General features: G+C 42.4%; 1 protein-coding gene across 1 annotated transcript; it reads left to right on the forward strand.

Moving 5' to 3' along the window:
* Positions 1–545: 545 nt before the first annotated feature.
* On the forward strand, positions 546–3,003 carry LOC140066068 (germ cell nuclear acidic protein-like). Its single transcript, XM_072113618.1, has 8 exons — positions 546–653; positions 990–1,067; positions 1,187–1,268; positions 1,374–1,419; positions 1,565–1,715; positions 1,828–1,957; positions 2,050–2,257; positions 2,502–3,003. The coding sequence occupies exons 1-8, from the start codon at positions 594–596 to the stop codon at positions 2,587–2,589; spliced, it is 843 nt and encodes a 280-aa protein (XP_071969719.1). The 5' UTR covers positions 546–593; the 3' UTR covers positions 2,590–3,003.
* The last annotated feature ends 17,196 nt before the right edge of the window (positions 3,004–20,199 follow it).

Genomic DNA, 20,199 nt, shown 5'->3' on the forward strand with positions numbered 1-20,199 from the left:
ACCCTGTTTGGGTACCCACGCTTTTTAAATTTATTCTCCATAAGGGACACATTTTTCTCCATAAATTAGGGTTGGCTTGAAATTTTTATCACTCTCAAAAACTGGCTCGATGGTAAGGACTCGAGCATAGGTTTTGGATGACTTTCAAATTTCAACAGGTTATTACTGTCACAAATAAATCAGTAGAAAGACTACCCTCCGTATTACGTACAAGGACATCTAGAGAACTTCCAACCTAGACCACGCCATGGTAAATTTGATATCATCATCAATCATCAATCCAAGAGTTTTGGAATAAACTCTTCTTCACTTTCACCTGCTTGGATTTGGAGTGCATTTTTTGGATTTTACGCATACATGGGTTCCCACCCCGAACTCTGAGGCCTCTGCATATGTACATATATATGTGTACATTGCATGTAGTGTATGTCCCACATCCCTCATAGTAATGTCACAACACCAGTGTTCTAGAACGATGATGTCACAATTTCTAGGGGGGATAAAAGTTATGGTTCCGTCCACACTTAGTGTGGTGATAGAGTTTGTGGAGTTAGTATTTTGCTGATCTGCTAAGCAAAATTGAATACGAAAATATGCCCAAACGTTGCTTTACTATCGAGTCTGATACAGGCAACAGCGACGGCAAAGACCAGGTAAGTGGTGGCCATTATTAATTTTTGTATAGATAATTTCTAGCAAAAAAAGTGTTTTTTTTATCTATTTTACTGTTCAATCAGAACACTATTTTAGTTTCATCCAGTGACCCACATATATAGCTCGTTACACCAGTATCATCCATATTTCTTGTATCACTATCAGATTTATATAATTTGGAATTGATTTTCACTTCCTACTTGATACCTATTAGAATTTGACACTTTTAAAAAAAGGAATTTTGGATCCAAGGTGACCTGTTAAATCACATATTAGAGCCCAGGCTGTGATACAAACTTTAAGTTAAAAATTCTCTTATTTTTATTCCTTCATAGTTACTGGTTAATAAAAAATGCCGTAGGATTTCTGCGTCCGATATAGAGGACAGCAGCAGTGATGAGACCCTCCATCAGGTGAGCGCTCATTTCTCTCATGTATGGTCTGTATCTCAGGTTTTCCGTGTAGATGGAACATTATGTGTTATATTATTATATTAACCTAAAGGTTTGTTTTTTATGTTTTGTTCTTCTAGTTTCATCCACTTCCAAGGTCTCTGAGGAGCCTTGAAGATTATGATGATGGCTCAGGCCCTCATCTGATCTATATACAGACAGGTATTTCATTATCACTTTTCCCAGTAAAATAAGAAATTAGACTTCTTATTGATTAAAAATCTGAATTCTATAGAAATAAATGATGATATTTGTCCTATTTTCCAGAGCCAAGTTCTCCCCGGTTTAGTTTTGTGGATATTGAGACAGCAAGGTAATTTATTTCTATATCAACCACGCTTTATAATTCATGTTATCTGCTCACTAGGTGGCAGTATTATATGTTGCTTGTCTTCTTAGTTTGTGTTACATGTTGTATGTTCTTTACATTATTAATGTTTGATCTTCTATAATTCTAGTAACAGGAGATCAGAGCGTCCCACCAATAATGATTTCTTGAAAAATCTGTCTTCTCCAATATCCAAATTTGTGACCAACTTCCGTGGGAACAGACAGGAGCTTACAAGACGTCTGTACAAATTTTATAACAGAACTGTCTTTGAGAACCAGGTATACATTGTAATATAGAGCCCAGTACAGTGTGAAATGTGGACATAGTGAATGGTGGGCCAATGTTTCCTGTATCTCTGTCATTTCTATATTTTCTCTTTCTGTCCTGTAGCTTCCTGCATCCATGGATATCAGCTGGAATAAAAGGCTGCGAAGAACATCTGGTCGCACCGGATACCAGCTGAATAATGGAGAGCGCGAAGCCTTCATACAGTTATCGGATAAAGTCTGTGATTCTGCCGGTAGGTCTCACATCAGGTAGAAGTTAGAGATTTGCTGTATTCTTCCATGTGTCTTTACAAATGACTATAAGTAACGTCTCCTCTTTCTGCAGAACGACTTCGAGACACTTTGATCCATGAACTGTGTCATGCTGCGTGCTGGATCCTAGATGGAGAAGTGGAGCCTGGCCATGGCTGGCTGTGGGAATCGTACTGCGAGAGAGTGGCACAGATTCTCCCTGATCTTCCACCCATCACAGCGTACCACAACTATAAGATCCACTACACTGTGATCTACCAGTGCACAGCATGCCAAGCCAGGTAACTGCCAATTTTATGCCACCTTATTACATTTACTATAGACATACTGGTGGGCAATTCTGGGATGGTGTTCATCTATCTCAGGCCTCTGGTGCTATTTTTCGAATACATATAATGTGTTAGTTACTACCGCGACTTCCTTTTCTGTCAGTGGTTTCTGCAGTTATACATGTAGTGGATTTATAATTGATTTTGGACATGTTTTTCTAACGATTTGTTTTTTATTTGATCTTTGGCTCTTTAGTTATGGACGATGGACGGCCTCTTTAGACACTGAGAAGTATTGCTGTGGTTACTGTAAGAACCGGCTGGTTCTTATAAACCCCACCTGAAAACCTCCATCAGTGACCATCAGGCTCTACCATCAGCCAGAGCACAGACCCAGCCAAGAAGGCAGCACATGAAGAAGTCATCAAGACCTGTGGTATTTTCCACCAAGACGTCTTCTAATCCATCCTAGGGCAGCACAGAGGCTCAGTGGTTAGCACTGTGGCCTTGCAGCAGCTGGGTCCAGAAAGCTCATGGACAGCGCTGCATGGAGTTTGTATATTCTTCCTGTGTTTGCGTGGGTTTCCTCCGGGCACTCCGGTTTCCTCCCACATCCCAAAAATATACTGATAGGTTAATTGGCTTCCCTCCAAATTGTCCCAAACATTAATGATGGTCCTCCCTGCACAACACCAACATCAGCAGCAGGAGATGGATCCATCATAAAATAAAAGATACATTTGATTATTTTAAATACATTTGATGATTTCTGTCATTCATTATACAGATCATTCACTGCAATATGTGTCCATAGAGCTATAGGCTAGAAGAGACAAAGCTGTTCTTCAGCATCTGAGGTGTTCATTATAAAGGTATCATGTAAAACAAATGTGTTGTACAAGAGCAAGATATATGACATTTACATCCTCTTTAAATAAAGAAGTTAAATGCAGGGTTGGTTGGACGGTGTCATGTGAGAAACAAGGGGGCTTTGTGCCACACTTTTGTTGGAGCGTGCACGTTCTTCTAGGCTAAAACGGCTTACGGTATTTAAGAAGTGTCTGCGCCACTATTGTGTGACACACGACCCTTTTGTGGAGCAGCGGCGCTGGTCTCCATGTGACACAAATTAGGGGGAGTGCAGCAAATTGTGTCGCACGGCCTATGTTAAAGGTGAACCACAAAAAAGATGGTGAACTCTGTCGGACCAGTGCAGGGAAGTGACAGATTCATGATTACTGGTGCACAATTTTAGTGAATCACCGCACGCAGTAGTATATATCGCACTTTAGTGAACTCTCCGACTTTGTAAGTAAATGTGCCCCAAAAAGTCCCCAGCCCAATTTCAGAAATACAGCATCTGTGTATACACACCACAGAGGAGAAATGCAGACATGTAATAAATGTAGACATTTTGTTGTACCATGAAATCACTTTACAAAAACCACCACAATCAATGGAATAATGATTGTTTTCCATGAAAAATGGAAAAATGTTTTCCATGAATCCTGGAAAACTCCGACTTGGCACCTTGGTGTGGGCTCACAAGTTCTCATAACTCGCATCCCAATCCATAACTTTTTTATTTTTCCATGTAAGAAGCCGTATGAGCCGTATTTTCTGCATAACAAATTGAACTTCATAGTGACGGTATTTAATTTTCCATTCCGTGTACTAGGAAGCAGGAAAAAAATTCCATATGTAGGGAAATTGGTGAAAAAAATGGGCTTGTGGGCTTTCATCTTACAGCTTTCATTTTGGTCCTCAAATGACATGTCTACTTTATTCTTTGGATCGATACGATCATTGGGATAGCAATTTTATATAGGTTTTATAATATTTTCACACATTTACAAAAATTAAGACCTCCTGTACAAAATAAAATATTCTTCATTTTGCCCTGTTCTGGTGCTAATAACTTTTTCATACTTTTTGACTTTGGGCGCTATTTTCCGCTACAGGGTTAAACGCCTGGAATAACTTATTATATTTTAATAGATTGGACATTTTGGGATGCAGCGATACTTTACATGTTTATAAATTTTATTGTTTATTTATATTTATATTAGGTCTGGGGAAAGGGGGTGAGTTGACCTTTTATTTTTTTTATTTTATTTTTTTACTTTACTTAATTTTTTTCCCCATATTTTTCAGACCCCCTAGCGTACTTTAACCTTAGGTTGTCTGATTGATCCTACCATATAGTGTCATAATTTGCGAATCGAGACTGCCTTGGGTCTTTGTGTGACCCCAGACTGTCATAGCTATGGAGCGGCGCTCCCCGATGAACTCTCTAACTGCCTATATGCACCCTTCCTAGACGCTGTTTGTTTCAAGTATTCAAAGACTCTCTGCAAGGTTCAAAACAATAAAACAGGAAAAAATTGTGAAACATGTTTAAGCATTTGATGTCAGCGCTACGGCATTGATACTAGCAAGATGATGACTTAATGGCTAGTATCAATGCCATCGCGCTGACATCAAATGCTCAGAGGACCTGAGAGCAATGAGTACTACTCACAATCACTACTCACAGGTCCTGATTGTATGTAATAGCAATAGAACCCACACCTGAACAACACACAGATCATAGAAGAATGCTAAATGTGGTGCAGTGAGCAGAAGAGGAGCAAAGAGAGGTGAGTATTTAAAGGAGTGTTCCCATTTCAGCAAATGAATGTTAATGTTTTTATGATAAATAGTTAAAAAATTTCCCAATATACACTCTGTATCAATTCCTCAAAAATTTTCTAGATTTCTGCTTGCTGTCATTATATATAAAGCTTCTATATTTACTTCCAGTGGACAGAAATCTGACCGTAGTCACCCAGGTGCACAGCTCTTTATATCACACCGCTCTGATTACTCTCTATGATACTAACAAGCCGTGCACCATGGTCAGATGTCTGTCCACTGGAGTAAACATAGAAGCTTTCTACACTAGGACAGCAAGCAGAGATCTAGAAAACTGTGAGGAATTGATACAGAAAGTATATTGGAAAATTGTAAAACTTTTTATTATAAAAATATTAACATTCATTTCCTGAAATTGGAATACCCTTTTAACCTTTTTTAATTTTCTATTTGTTGGGGTTGGGGATCTCCAATGTTATTTGTCTGCTATGGGTGAGGAGAGGGTTCTCCACTATATTCGTCTGCTCTGGGATCTCCATTATTATCTGCTTCAGGTCAAACTCGTTTGTGGTCTGCATTAGATTTTGTCTAAGTGCAGTAGTTGCTTTCTGTGATATTATTTAGTGCTACACTTAAAACTTCATTTTGTGCTGTACTGTTGTAGTTGGTACATCTAGGATGCTGGTCAGTACTGTGGCCCCTTGAAAATGACAATGAAGCCCTTGGACCAGTGAAGGTTGTAGGACCCTGTTCTAGATCAACAGTGAAGTTTTAAACGTTGGACTTGAGCTATCTACATCAATGTAAACATACTACTTTACAAAGGTAAATGTATTTTAATTTTGCCCCAACTCTTGTGTTGGGGTTCCTTATGAAAGACATTGGCTGAAAAGCCAATATAAAAATACTAATTTTAGGATCCCCCATCTGTCATCTGAAAAAATAGTGATCAGGCTTCAAAAACTTGTTTCTTCTTTCATCAGATACCACATGTTTCAGCTTATGGCATCCTCACATTGTGGAGGGACGCTGTTTACTAAAGCTACTCCAGCTTGAAAACATCCACATAGCGCAGCTCTCCACGAATGAAGTGGTTTTTTTTGTGACTTATCTCTATTGACTTTGGTACTCATCATTTTGAAATGAGAATACACCTCAATAGGTAAGCGTTGTTCTTACTGTATTGTATCAGTGTAATATGTACTGCATCTCTGCTGTTAGATGGTTCAAGTAGAGAAAGTTTTCATCTGCCCTGCAGTGAGGGCTGGATTAAGGTTGGTGGGGGCCCCCACTGAATGTAGCATACATACATGTCCTTCTTCTTACTATCTACTATCAATCCCCCAATAATACATCTATATAAAGCCCCCCCTGTGTTTCATATACATACAATAACATTAATCACCCCCCCCCCTGCCCAGTAATATTAAACCCCCCAGGCTGAGTAACACCCCCCTGCCAAGTAACATCACACCCCATGCTGAGTAACAACGCCCCCCCTGCCGAGTAACAACCCTCGCTGCACAGCAATATATATATGTTGTGAAGCAAAGTACCGGTTTATTCCAACATGTGCCAAACAGCTACGTTTTGGCTCCTGTGGCCTGGAGCCTTCCTCAAGCTACCTCAAGCCCAATGTATGTTCATACAGTGGGATACATCTTAGCCCTCCGTGGTAAGGACACTTCGGGAATCTGTCCGATATCCTAGCAATGGAGGGCATAAACGTGATAATGAAGCCCTACATTAACCTTTGTAATTGACTAATTTTTTTTTATCCAGGACCATCTCCATGAAAATAACTTTATGATACAACATCCACATGGATTTTATGTAGCAGAGGTCCCCAACCGCCGGTCCGCGGACCAGGACCGGGCCGTTGGAGCTTATCAGCCGGTCCATGCAGGGGCGCGCGCCTCCGGCTGTACGAGGGGGCGGCACCGTGCTCCCGCCAGCCGGCCCGCATCCTACTCCCACCCGCCCTCCGGCCCGCACTCCAGCCGGCAAGAGACTCCCTGCGCCAGCCGGCACTGAGCTGCCACCTGTCCCTTCTGCCGGCCGGAAAGCGCCGAGTTCCCGCCGGCCGCCCGGAACCGAGCTCCCGTTTGCACGCCCTCCGGCCACCATCATTCTCTCGCCCGTGCTCTGGTCCCTGCCTGCCGAACCAAGCTGCCCGCCCCCAGGCACCGAGCTACCGCCCGCGCGCACCATGTAACCGGCCGTCGGCCATGACCATGCGACCGCCTGCAGACCGGCACCATGCTACGACCGAGACGAGCTCTCAAGTGCCTGGCCGGCATGCACCGATCTTCCGCCCGCCGACCACCTGGCACCGAGCTCCTGTCCGTATGCCAGTTGGCCGGCACCATGCTGCGGCAGCCCACTGGACAGCACCGGGTGCCCGGCTCCTCCACTCCCCGCATACCTGTCAGGACCATAAAAAAAAGTAATGTAACTTTATCTGTGCATGTATATATTTATGTGTTTGTGTATGTATATGTGTGTGTATATGTGTATGTGTGTGTGTGTGTATGTATAAGTGCATATGCTATATGAGTGTTTATGTATATTCTGTATATGGTGTGTGTATATATATGTATGTGCAGTGTGTGCATATGCTGTATATACTGTTTGTATATGTGTGTATATATGCTGTATGTATATGTAGTATTTGTGATATTTATCAGAGCTTCTATTTTGTACTACATGGCAATACGCTGTATACATTTTATACAACATAGCGGTACGCAGTATGCATTTCATATTACATGGTGGTATGCTGTATGCATTTTATACTACATGACAGTACGCTGTATGCATTTTATACTACATGGTGGCACATTGTATGCATTTTATACTACATGGCAGTACACTGTATGCATTTTATACTACATGGCAGTACACTGTATGCATTTTATACTACATGGCGATACGCTGTATGCATTTTATACTACATGGCAATACGCTGTATGCATTTTGCATTGGTTTATTTTTACACCAAACCAATATGATGGATCTGGTCCGGACACTCCCTGATATCTTATATTATAAGCTCCACCCCTCCATAACCCCACCCCATATGACCAAAGCCCCGCCCCCACCGGGCCATGGAAAACTGGTCTAGCTTAAAGCCGGTCCCTGGTGCAAAAAAGGTTGGGGACCTCTGTTATGTAGGATAATTCCTGTCAAACTAAGTAAATGGGTTACTAAATTATCACATTTTTTCACATATCCATTGAGCACAGGACCGGATTAAGGGTATTGGAGGCCCTTGGGTGGAAACTGGGACAGACTCTCCCCAGAATTTTCCCCTCCAGTAATAAATATATATATACAGCCCCTCTGTAATAAATGATATAGCCTCCCTATAATATATACACTCCCCTACAATAAATATAAACAGCCCCTCTATAACAAGTATATACAGGCATCCTAAAATATATACTGCTCCCCTACAATAAATATAAACAACTCCCCTATAATAAATGAATACATCCCCTATAATATATATACAGCCCCTCCAATAAATGTATATATCCCCTTATATATTCCTTTATAGTAAATATAAAGAGCCCCATATAATGTATATAAACAGCCCCCCATAATAACTATATTCAGGCCCCCATAATAACTATATACAGCCCCCTTTAATAAATATATAGTCCCCTATAAAAATATATGCAGCGCCCCTATAATAAATATATTCAGCATCCCCTATAATTAATATATAGCCCCCTGTAGTAGCAATGTACAGCCCCCTGTAGTAATGATATACTGCACTCTTCCCACAATAAAATAATAAAATTGTACTCACCTTCACCCATTCCCCAGATGCACACCGATATCTTCTTCCCTCCCGGTGTCAGGATACTGTTGCGGCAGGATGCAGATGTTCTGCATGCACGAAGATGGCCTATTGCAGAGCAGGGAACTTACTGTCCCCTGCCCTGCCATAGATTAAAGTGTATTGCACATCGGCTGCTACTTTTTCAGAGGAAAGTCGAGGAGCTCAACCCGACTGTACTGTGGGCATTTCACCAACATTTGATGTGGGCCCCTTTAAGGGCGGACTGGTGGGGGCCCTGGGGCATGCGCCCCCTAGTAATCTGGCCCTGTTTAGCCAGGATATCTTCATGGTCATCTAGTTTAGAAGCTGATTTAGCCCCAGAATGTTGCATTACAGACACTTGCTTCTCAATCACTCGAACTTCAGAGCGCAATGTAGTCAGTTCCGCCCTGTATACCGCCTCCAGTCTATACACATAAGATTTCATATTGTTTCTGGTGAAAATAGTATCGATATGTGCTCTTGTTATATAAAGTATCTCCCAGGGAGGGTATGCCCCCCCCCATGGTAGGAAGAGTGGAAGGTTGGGCTGCCCCAGGGAGAGGAATGAAACACATCTGGTGTGGACAGGCTAGATAAATCCTACCTAGGGGACACAGCGCAGTCGGGGGGACTCTGGCAGTATCCTCGCGGTTCCGTTTGTGGGACTGCAATGGTGGGAGGTAGCGTGGGGTTGGTGGTGCAGGGCCCATGTAAGTAAATCACAGTCTGTTGCTGCGCTGCTGTGTAGGGATGGTCAGCAGCCTCATTCCTGTCCCCTGGCAGCACTGGAGGGGACTGGGGAGTGTCCTCCAGGACAAGCAGCTGCTTAGCCCGCTCAGTAGCCACAGGCTGCACTGATGGGAAAGGTGTCCCTGGACTCCCGGTTGTAGGTGATGGTGTCGGCTGCAGGGTGTCCAGGAGAGGAGGTCGCTCTTGGAAAAGTCCCTCTGCCAGAGGAGGTGCTGGTGGTTGGAGGGCCTAGGATAGTGATGGTAGCACCGCTGGCAGTGGGGTGTCCTGCCACTGTGCGGCTGATGAGCAGGCTGTGAGGGCCTCATGGCAAGAGCTGCAGTGGCCATTTTGGATTTATCTGGCAGATGTTCTAGCTGGAAAAACTCTTTGATACACGGCGGGGCACCAGAGCAATGTCAGGGGCCTATTTCTGCCTCACCATCATGGCTGTTCCTATGTGGCTAGTGCGGTGGTGAACGAGTGAAGCCCTGGACCGGAGCAGGAGCACAAGGTAAGTGTGTCTTCACTTTTGTACAGCCAGGCCACGCCCCCGGCCTCATCTTTTATGTATATAAAATGCCAATAATCATATTGCCAGACCTGTACATAGACCATAGCATGTAACCCATATGTTCTAATCTAAGCAGTGGGTTCACTCTTTTCAGCTACATGCAGGTCATTAAATCCAGCCATGCAATCCCATCTCTACATTAGTAGTAAAGTAGGTGCAACACAATACCAAAAGAGAAAATTGCTAGACCACTGGTCTATCTTCTATTCTGTAAAATTATGCATGGTTGATGCTCCTGGTAATTTGCCATGCAGCATTCCAACTTACCTATAAGATATCCTACTTTCAAACCTTAAATCAAGTCAGCGCACTACAAAATAAATATTCATCAGCTTGGCATTCCATGTTTTAGATGACTTAGAAAAATGTAAAAGCTTACAAAAAAGTGTCAGCACTACTGAAAGTAAATAATAACATCAGATGGAATGCACCTTAGTCAACACAACCTGGTATAGCTAGCCAGTCTCTGACGTTTCAGCAACACAACCTGGTATTCTCAGCCAGTCTTTGTTTTATGTTTTGTAATTGCAACCTAGGATTTCCAGCCAGTCTCCCATGTTTTGTCAACACAACCTGGTATGGGTAGTGAGTCGCCCGTGTTAAGTCAACACAACATGTTATTCCCAGCCAGTCTCCTGATTTTCACGAACGCAACATGGGATGCCCATGCAGTCTCCAGCATTTTGTGAACGCAACCTGAGATTCTCAGCCGGTCTTTTGTGTTTTGTGAACATGACCCGAGATTACCAGACAGTCTACTGTGTTTCATTAATACAACCTGGTATACCCAGCCAGTCTCCCAGGTTTCGTCAACTCAACCCGGTATTCCCAGCCAGTTTCCTGTGTTTCATCAACACAACCTGATATATCCTATCAGTCTCTCGTCAACTCAAGCTGGGATTCTCAGCCAGTCTCCCGCGTTTTTCGTGAACACAATAATGCAATATCCTGCCAGTCTTCCAGGTTTCGTCAACTCAACCTGAGATTTCCAGCCAGTCTTCCGTGTTTCATCAACACAACCCAGGTTTCAAGACAGTCTATTGAGTTTCATTAACACAACCTAGTATTCCCAGACGGTTTCCTGTTTTTCGTTAACACAACCTGGTACATCCTATCAGTCTCCCAGGTTTCGTCAACTGAACCTGGGATTCCCAGTCAGTCTGTCATGTTTTGTAAATGCAACCTGGGATCCCCAGCCAGTCTCCCATGTTTCATCAACGCAACCTAGGATTACCAGGCATTCTACCATTTTTATGTGGTAAGTCTCCATGTGGCTAATTCTAGAAGCCTTATTATTGTAATATAGTTTGGGCCATTGCTAAGTCAGCCCCACATTTTTAATGTAAATATAATTAAGTTTTTCATTTTAATACAGGTAGCAATTGAGAAAGCCCAATAACTGACACCATCAATAATTTTGAAGCAGCAACGAGTGATAACAATGACTCAGCTCTGACCACACAAGTCCCTGGGATGGAAATACCAAATCTAAGACATGGGAAGTTTTGGACTCGGCTGTCCTCTTAATAAGTAAAACCAGTGCCTGGTGTACTTCTGAAGGCAACACCAGCAGAAGAACGCTACCCAGAGCTTCTCAGAGTCACCATTTATAATATAATTAACTGCCTGGTTTTAAGCATTTCATTATTGTTGCTCACTTTGAAGAATGAGCTTTCTGCACATAATCTACCTGTGAAAACCAACTCCACCTTTATAATGGAATTCATCATTAGGAAGGCTCAACTAGGTGCAATTACATTCTTTTCTATGTAGTTCTTTGTAGATCAAAGTCAGATTAATGTGAATCTAATCTCTCATATTTCCTAAATACATGTTCCTCACAAGGCAATAATTTGTCTATACAGGCAGTCCCCAGGTCTGCAGGATTGTTCTTAAGGTGAATTTGTATGTAAGTCGGAACTGTATACTTTATCATTGTAACCCTCAGCAAATTTTTTTTTTTTTTGTCTCTGTGACAATTGGATTTTAAAAATGTTGGATTGTCATTAGAATCTGGATTGACAATAAAGTTTAATTACACACACCTGTGATAACTGTTATAGCTGTTTATTGTAGCCTAAGGATAAATTACAGTAAACACCCAGAGGTCCGTTTGTAACTAGGGGTCGTATGTAAGTCAGGTGTTCTTAAGTAGGGTACCGCCTGTAGTCTCCTGATAAAACTATTATATGATTAACTCACCTTAAAATAGAAATGTGTACCAGTAGAAAAGAAAGTTGGGAGGGAGGTGCTGTCATATTGTAACCTGTATTCAGTGCACATTTAATGTTTTATGGAACTGAATATGAAATATTCCAAAATTCCAGGTAACCTTGAAACGTCTCTGCTCACTTACGTTAAAATAAATTGTAGCTGGTATTGTCAAGATAAAAGTAAGAAAAGCTTTCATGGTTTCATCTGGAGGGCAGAAGATTTATGCAAGGCACACGAGGATGGAACAGAATATACATGTGTGGTCAAAGTAGATTTATAAAACTGGCGGAGGTGACCTGCCTTATCTATAAAAAGTAGATAAAATATATGTTAAGATAATATCTAAATTTTTAAGTCAAGTTTTTAGCCAAGTCATTCTGTGGAGATTAATACACTACTACTATATATACTTGAGTATAAGCCGACCCGAATATAAGCTGTGATCCCTAATATTAACTAAAAAAACTGGGAAAACCTATTAACTCGAGTATAAGCCGATAATGGGAAATGCATTGGTCACACCCCCCCCCCCCCCCCCACTATATGGCTTACCAGCCCCCTGTAGTATATAGCCTGCACCCCTGTAGTAAAAGTTTTAAAAAATTACACTGTACTCACCTTTCCGACATCCCCTGTAGCTCCTCTTCTGCTTCCGATGCTCCGGTGCCTCCTCGGGTCCTTGGGGTCCTTCTGGTCCTCTTCAGGTCTTCGCGCTCAGCTAGCACACAGAATGACGCCAGCTGCTTTTTGACATAATTGTTTGTAAGCCACCGGCATTGCGATGGGACCCAAAGAGCAGCGGAACGACCCAAAGAGGAGCGGAAGAACCTGAAGAGGACTTGAAGGACCTGAGGAGGCACCAGAGCATCGGAAGCAGAAGAGGACCTACAGAAATGCAGTTTAATTTGCCAGCATCGAGATACAGAAGAAGAGGAGCTTAGCAGCTATTCAGCATAAGATACACAAAAAATAATCGGACAAATGAGCTTGGCAGGGTGATTGCATATGTAGTATAACTTGCAACACTAGTTCATATCCCTGGTCTTTATATGGAACTTTCACCACCTCAGCACAGCGTGCACCTAATTCTTGGTGAAATAAATTAGAGGCACACAGCCTTGATACCAATTACTTTAGTATGGGACTGACTTCTGGCATAATCTTCTAGCATGAAAGGAAAGATGCTTTTTACTTATTGAATAACGTGTAATAACTATTTTTTGTTGGTGGGATGAAACAACCACCACTCTAATTCTGGAGTTTCATTTCTGACATTCACTATATGGCATACATACCGTGTTATCATTTTTTGCAGCCGAGTATGGATACAGTCAGAGGTCGCTTTAACGCCTGTACAAGTGTCATAGATGCTTGTACAAGCAGCTTTACTACTCAAAAAATATCATGGTGTATAAAACACATGAGCGCTTTCTCACATCTACCTCTGTTGGGGCTAAAAGATGCAGCCACTTGATAATCCTTAACTGCTACAGTTAACACATATATATGCATAAATATAAGTATAAACAATAAAAATGGCAGCACGCCAAGATTCAATTTTGGGGTGCTGTTTTTCCGGGCAGTGGAGGGAGGGCCGTCAGGGAGGGAGGGCTGTTCCGGTGGCTGGTGATAGTTTGGGTGGCTGTGCTGGTAGGCAGGAGGGTGGACAATCCACACAGGCGAACCTGGTCAGCACAGCAGGGGGCCCCTTTACACTGCAGGTAGCGGAGCCTCTATTACTTGTGAGCTGTAGCCGTCAGCAGAGAGAAAGGGGCCCTGAGCAGCGTGGGCCCCGTAGCAGCCCCATAGCGGTTGTTATGCCCCTGAGACGGACATAATCTCCAAGTTTAAAGGGAATTTGCTAGCAGTTGTGACCATACAAGTATACATAAAGTGTCCTGTAGCATTCCTGGAGATGTAAGTACTTTCGTGTGTGTGTTAGCAGCAGCAGGAAGCTGAAATGCATTTATATTTATGGATTATAGCTGGGCTTCAAGTAGTCTGATTCACTGGTGTAAGGATCCAGCCTCCCCTCTGCTATGAGTCACTCAGTGTCGGATTATAAAGGGGCGCCCGGGCTGTGCGCCCCGGGGTCCTCACCACTTTGCTCCTATGGAGGCCCCCACCAACCGTTTACAGTGTAGGTGATTCCACCCATAGGCTAGAGGCCGGTAGATTTGGGTTTATGGCAGAGCAAGGAAACAACGTTCCCTGCTCTACCTTTGACATAGGAGCGTGCACCAGATGTCTGACCTGGAGGAAGTTGAACCGTGCAGAAGGAGAAGGTAGAATTTTACTAGGAACTATATATAGTTAATGCTGGATGACTGTATATAGTTAATGCTGGGGGGGGGGCTGTATATAGTTGTTGCTGGGGCAATGACTATAGTGATTACTGGGGTGCTAACTATAGTGATTACTATGGGCTGTATATAGTTATTACTAGGAGACTGTGTATAGGTATTGCTGGGGGCTGTATGTAGTGAATACTCGGAGTTGTATATAGTTACTGATAGGGGGCTGTATATAGTAATTACGGAGGGCTGTATATAGAGAATACTGGGAGCTGTATATAGCAATTGCAGTAACCTGTCTGGACTACATTCAAAGGGGGCCCCCACAAACCTTTATCCGGCCCTGGAGTCACTGCTATAGTGAGGGGGGTGTGCAGCAGCACCACACCACTCTAAATAAATTTATAATCCTGGAATATAAATGCACTCCTGCAACAACTACACAGAGGTATGGTTACACAGACGTCCAGGACTAGACCTATAGGGGATTTGGAGCTCTGTATCAGAAATAAATGATTTCTTAGCTGCCATCAAGAGTGATTTAATCCCCTAGTTAAATCTTGGCTCTACGAAACAACAATCTGTAACATACTTTCAATGTTGTTTAGACCTCAGTATAGTGAATAAATATCTGTATCTAATATTAAGGCAGCCATCCACCGCACAATGACTGGACACAGCTGCTACAGAGAGACAGAATGAATTCCATACAAACGGCAATCATTCCATAAATCTTTATTTCTTGTGATCTGCTCTGTGTACACAATCACGTATCGCACAAGGGAGGACAACACAGACACTGATGCTTGGTCACATGGGATGAGATGAAGGAACAATAAAACACATGCAGGGAATATAATAATCTTTATTTCTATAGCTCCATCATATTCTACATCGCAGTTTCCTTGCTAAAATATAGGAAAATAAATAGAAAAGGCTACTTTTCTACCTCATGTAAATAGCTGTATTCAATTAATGTTGCTGGGTATTTTAGTAGGAACATTGCGCCTGTACTTTGGGTAAAAACAAATTTTAATCTTTATTTGAATGAAATGCAAATGCTTCAGGGGGCATCTCTGGTGCTGTGGCTCTTGCACGTCCCCCCGGAGCATTACTCCCTACTCCCTCAGTGCCCCTGTTCCTGGAGAAGTTCTCTAGTGGGCACTTGCACTTTATTTAAATAAAGATTGAAGTACATTTTTACCTAAAGTACAGGAGCAATGCTCATGATAATCTTTATTTATATTGTACCATCATATTCCCTGGTGCTTTACAAATCATAAGAAATTACCAAGCAAAGGAAATCTATCATCAAAATCAAGCATGAGACGCCAGAGACACTTAAGTCTGCAGGGCCAGATGGTATCAGTGCAAGAATACTCATGACCTGTGGTGATCAGTTTTGTGGTATCATTGGTTCAACATGAGCCTGGAGTTGGGAAGAGTACCACAACTATGGAAAACATCTTGTGTGGTACCATTTCCTCCTGTGTCCTCCCCAACAATAAACTACAGCTCCATATTGCAAAATTTACCAACTTTATAAAAAGTAGAAAACACTTCCAATTCACAAGATTTAAACTTAATATTTTAAAGAGAATAGGGCATACGATTCCAACACCTTGGCACACGTAATGCCTGAGACTGACATCTCCTCCACAGACTATGATACATCAGATACTGAAAAAAAAAAAAAAAAGCCTCAAATCAGGGGAAAAAAAACCACAACTTGAGGGGGAAAAAGGAGAGGAACAAGAGGAGGTAAAGGTGGGAGAGGTACCCCAACCAGAGAATCAAAGGGGGAAGTACAGCATCATTATTTTAATCTCAGGGCCCTCCGATCACGCAGTACGTCCTGAGAGAACGAAAAGACCTCCCCTAATGACAACTATGACACAGATGACACGTCACCACACACTTTGAATGCCAACATACATAGAAACCAATCCAGTGACTCGGGTATGAGAAGGAACAACAATTCACCTATTAGTTCAGCCTCTGAGATGGATGACTCTTTAAAAATTAGGAGGCCGAGGGCATTCGGAGCGCAGAGGGCACTTTTTACGACCTTCTTCAACTCTGTAGTGGAACCAGCCTTCTTCTTTGGTGTAGCCCATTAGGGAAGCAGCATCTCAGCGAGGGAGAGGAGCAGACTGGACAAACTGATACGGAAAGCCAGTTCTGTCCTGGGGGTCCTCTTGTCACAGTGCAGGTGGTAGCTGAGAGAAGGAAACTGCAAGTGGAAAACTGTTGTGGAGAATAGCTCCCATCCCATGCATGAGACTGTGGTGGCATTGGGTAGCACCTTTAGTGACCGACTCAGTCACCCCAAGTGTGAAAGGGAGCATTATCAGAGGTCATTCCTCCCCGCTGCGATCAGGCTGCTTAACCAACAAATCCCAAATGGAAGTAAGCAGTGCTCACCATCTAACCAGTCCCTGCAGGTCCCATACACATGCTGAATAACAAACTGCCATCATTGCTTGTGTTCCATTTTTTTTTGTCACTTTTTATATTTTTGTTAATTTATCCCTAATATTATTATGTCATTATTTGTACTGTACTCTCTGTATTCTCGCTGCTGCAGTAACGTTGGGAATTTCCCCACTGTGAGATTACCTTATATTATCTGGGGTAATCTTCTTATATTTGTTATCCACAGCCTCCTACCTTCTAAAATCAACTTTTAAAAATATGCTAATGAGCCTGAAGGGCTTCCCTAGATCCTCTGTGACCTGGCGTTACATATTTGAAAAAAAACAAGATAACACAGCACTCATAGGACATTCTGGGATCTCCTTAAAAACTCTTCTTTATTCTTCCAATATTAAAAGACAGGATACATGGTGCAAACTCGATCAATGCATTTCAAAGCCCCGCCTCTTAGTCTTTACTTTCCTACACACATGGAAACTCAACTTATTTTTAAATTCCCCGCTTGTTACGTCATACAGGGAACGGGCCTCGTCATGATGCAATCATGTAACTCTGTGTTATCTACACATCCAGGTAAGAATAAAATCGGTTATGTAATAAAAAAATCAAGAAGGTTCATTTTTATCTTCATGTCACCTCCTCTGATCGGTTGTATTTTACTCTCAATACCCATCCTCCCAAAACTTGGTACTGAAGTATTGTTTGCTTCTCTAAAATGTCCTGATGTAGTGGATATATAAAAGATGTTATATAAGATTATCAATAAATAAGAGAAGGGCCGTGGCACTTTTTAAAAATTTTTTTTTTATAAAAGGTGTACTCAGCTCCTCCATCGCTCCTGATTTCTCGTGCAGCAGTCCCTCTGATCCATGCACCTGCTGCAGGAGCTTCCGGCTGTGGCCCAGCCACTCCCATCTGTCACCATATCCCAGCACCTACAATGCTGAGAAATAGGGACGCACTGGAGTGGCTGGCCACCTCTGCCAATCGGAAGCTCCCAGAGCGCAGCTGTAAATCAAGTGGCACGGATCAGACAGACCACTACATAGGACATCAAGAGCGAGGTTGGGGGGCGAGTACAGCTTTATTTTTCACTCCGGTACGGCGGGCATACATCGTGTGAATGTAGCCTTATAAGCATCATTTTAAAAAGTTTATATTAATAGGAAGGAGGTCATGGATAACAAATATAAGAAGTTTACCACAGTCACAGTGCCTCTAGTTTATTATGGTAGATTTTGATAGATGTCCTTTAAAGAAAATCTACTAGTGGTAGGCTGTCACCAATGTATAGCCTGTTACCTTAGGGGTTAACTGGAAGCGTTCTTATTTTCTTCTACGCCCGTTTTGCTACAAAAACAACTTCATAAAAATATGCTAATGAGCCAGAGGCATTCAAGACTGCGTCAGCAGTGCGCCTCCCGGCATCATCCGCTAATAAATTATGTATGCCCCATTCATAAAATTTTATGCTTTGAACCTCCCTGCTGTCTGCAAATTTCACCGGCTGGAGATCGCAAGATTTGCAGACTGCCTGATTCTCGGCATCACCAGCTATTTATTTATTCAATCCCCCACTGCTAGTCCTGCCCGAGCAGCTAGGGGAGAGCTCACGCCCCAAACCGCTGATGTCACCGACTCCTTCCTAGCCAATTTTTAATGCATATTAATAAATACATTATTTTAACATATCTTAGGTAATGAAATTCTCCTAATTTTTTTGTACAAGATGGGAGGAATTGTAATATTGTTTGGAGGGGCCTACACTGTGCTTGGTGTATTGAATTTTGCTGGAATTATGCGTTGGGTAACTTTGATGTAGTATGATAATAAGTATAGGACTTTGATAGCCAGTGACAAGCTGCACCGTGCAGATAAACTGCTGTCTGTATACAAGGACAATATATACAGCTTTAACAACTGGAGGAGAAAATCCAAGGACTGAACATGATTCATAACAGGGATGTATCTTTGGGCATACCCAGTGCAGTCTACACTGAGCCTCATTATAAGGGTGGTGTAACTGAATCAAAGTGCACCGGGGCGGGCCGCGGACGGACGCATATGCATTTGTATGCAAATACATGCGATCAGCAGTGAGCGGTCAGCAGTCAGCACAATACTAGACACCGGGCGCCGATTGAGTGCTTTTGCATACAAACGCATATGCAATTGGCCGCAGTCCAGTGCGTTTTGATTCCGTTACAGAACAGAATCAAAACGCTAATGTGTGACACCACCCTTAATGGCGCATGGCAGATCAAGGAAGGGGGGATACTATTCTAGAATTTGCATTTGGGTAGAAAAGCTTAAACTCTACTCCCTACCAGACATGACCCAAGGTTATGTTTTAAGGATTTTTTTTTTTTTTAGGGAAAATGGCCTCAGACTGCCTAGGGCCCACAAGTAGAGTACATTCAGGGGTCCACTAGATTGGAGACTTGTCTCTCTGTTGTGTGGGGCATACCAGTAATCTTGTCACAATTAGACAGCTGTATTTAAGCTGTAAAAACTCTTATGCACTGAAAACTGCAGATAACCAGGGACTGCTGGAAGAAGTAGCATCAACAGTTGAAGAAGCATTGGAATTAATTACGGATGGGGTTCTGGAAGACATTTAACAGAATATACGTCCAATGTGATGTAAGGAGCATGACACCACCTGCTGGTGTCTTATAACTGTCTACTCCATGTTTTTGGCAGGTTTTACTGCTACAGGTGAAGCCCCTTATGAGGTTGCGGTTTATTGGCAGCGATGTATAAAGAGATATATTGTCAGTATCTCAGCCCAGTTCCAAAGGTTCACATATATCTGCTGTTTATGCATGAGCAAGCTGACACAGTGGCCACATCTCCATCTCCACTCTGCATATGTTTGTTCCAAATTTCATTGTTACAGTCTATGAGATAACACAGCTTTGTACTCGGCAATTTCCAACACTCCCATGGGTTTGAATGGTGTGGCAAGACACTTGCTGGATCTGCCGCTCCATCAATTGTGATATTTAGGTTTCCTGGCAAATAATGAACTTACTGTTTGAGACCACCATAAGCACATAAAAAAAAGTTGTCACAGAAGGCAGTTTTTGTTTTTTTTTTGTTTTTGACAAACTCCACCACAATGGAGGAACATCTGATCGCTGTATAGCGAAAACGGACCCTCTGCACAGTCTTTCATAGTCTAGAAGTGGAAATACTTAAGAAGTTCACCAATAACATCAGCATATACATATTCACTCTGGCA

The sequence above is a fragment of the Engystomops pustulosus genome, chromosome 6 (assembly GCF_040894005.1).
Source record: "Engystomops pustulosus chromosome 6, aEngPut4.maternal, whole genome shotgun sequence".
NCBI lineage: Eukaryota > Metazoa > Chordata > Amphibia > Anura > Leptodactylidae > Engystomops > Engystomops pustulosus.

What these genes read in the sequence shown, in the direction of transcription:
- LOC140066068 (XM_072113618.1), top strand. Translation starts at nt 594, where the DNA reads ATGCCCAAACGTTGCTTTACTATCGAGTCTGATACAGGCAACAGCGAC. An exon ending in ACAGCGACGGCAAAGACCAG is followed by an intron (nt 654 to 989) that starts GTAAGTGGTGGC and finishes ATTCCTTCATAG; the next exon opens with TTACTGGTTAATAAAAAATG. An exon ending in GTGGATATTGAGACAGCAAG is followed by an intron (nt 1,420 to 1,564) that starts GTAATTTATTTC and finishes CTATAATTCTAG; the next exon opens with TAACAGGAGATCAGAGCGTC.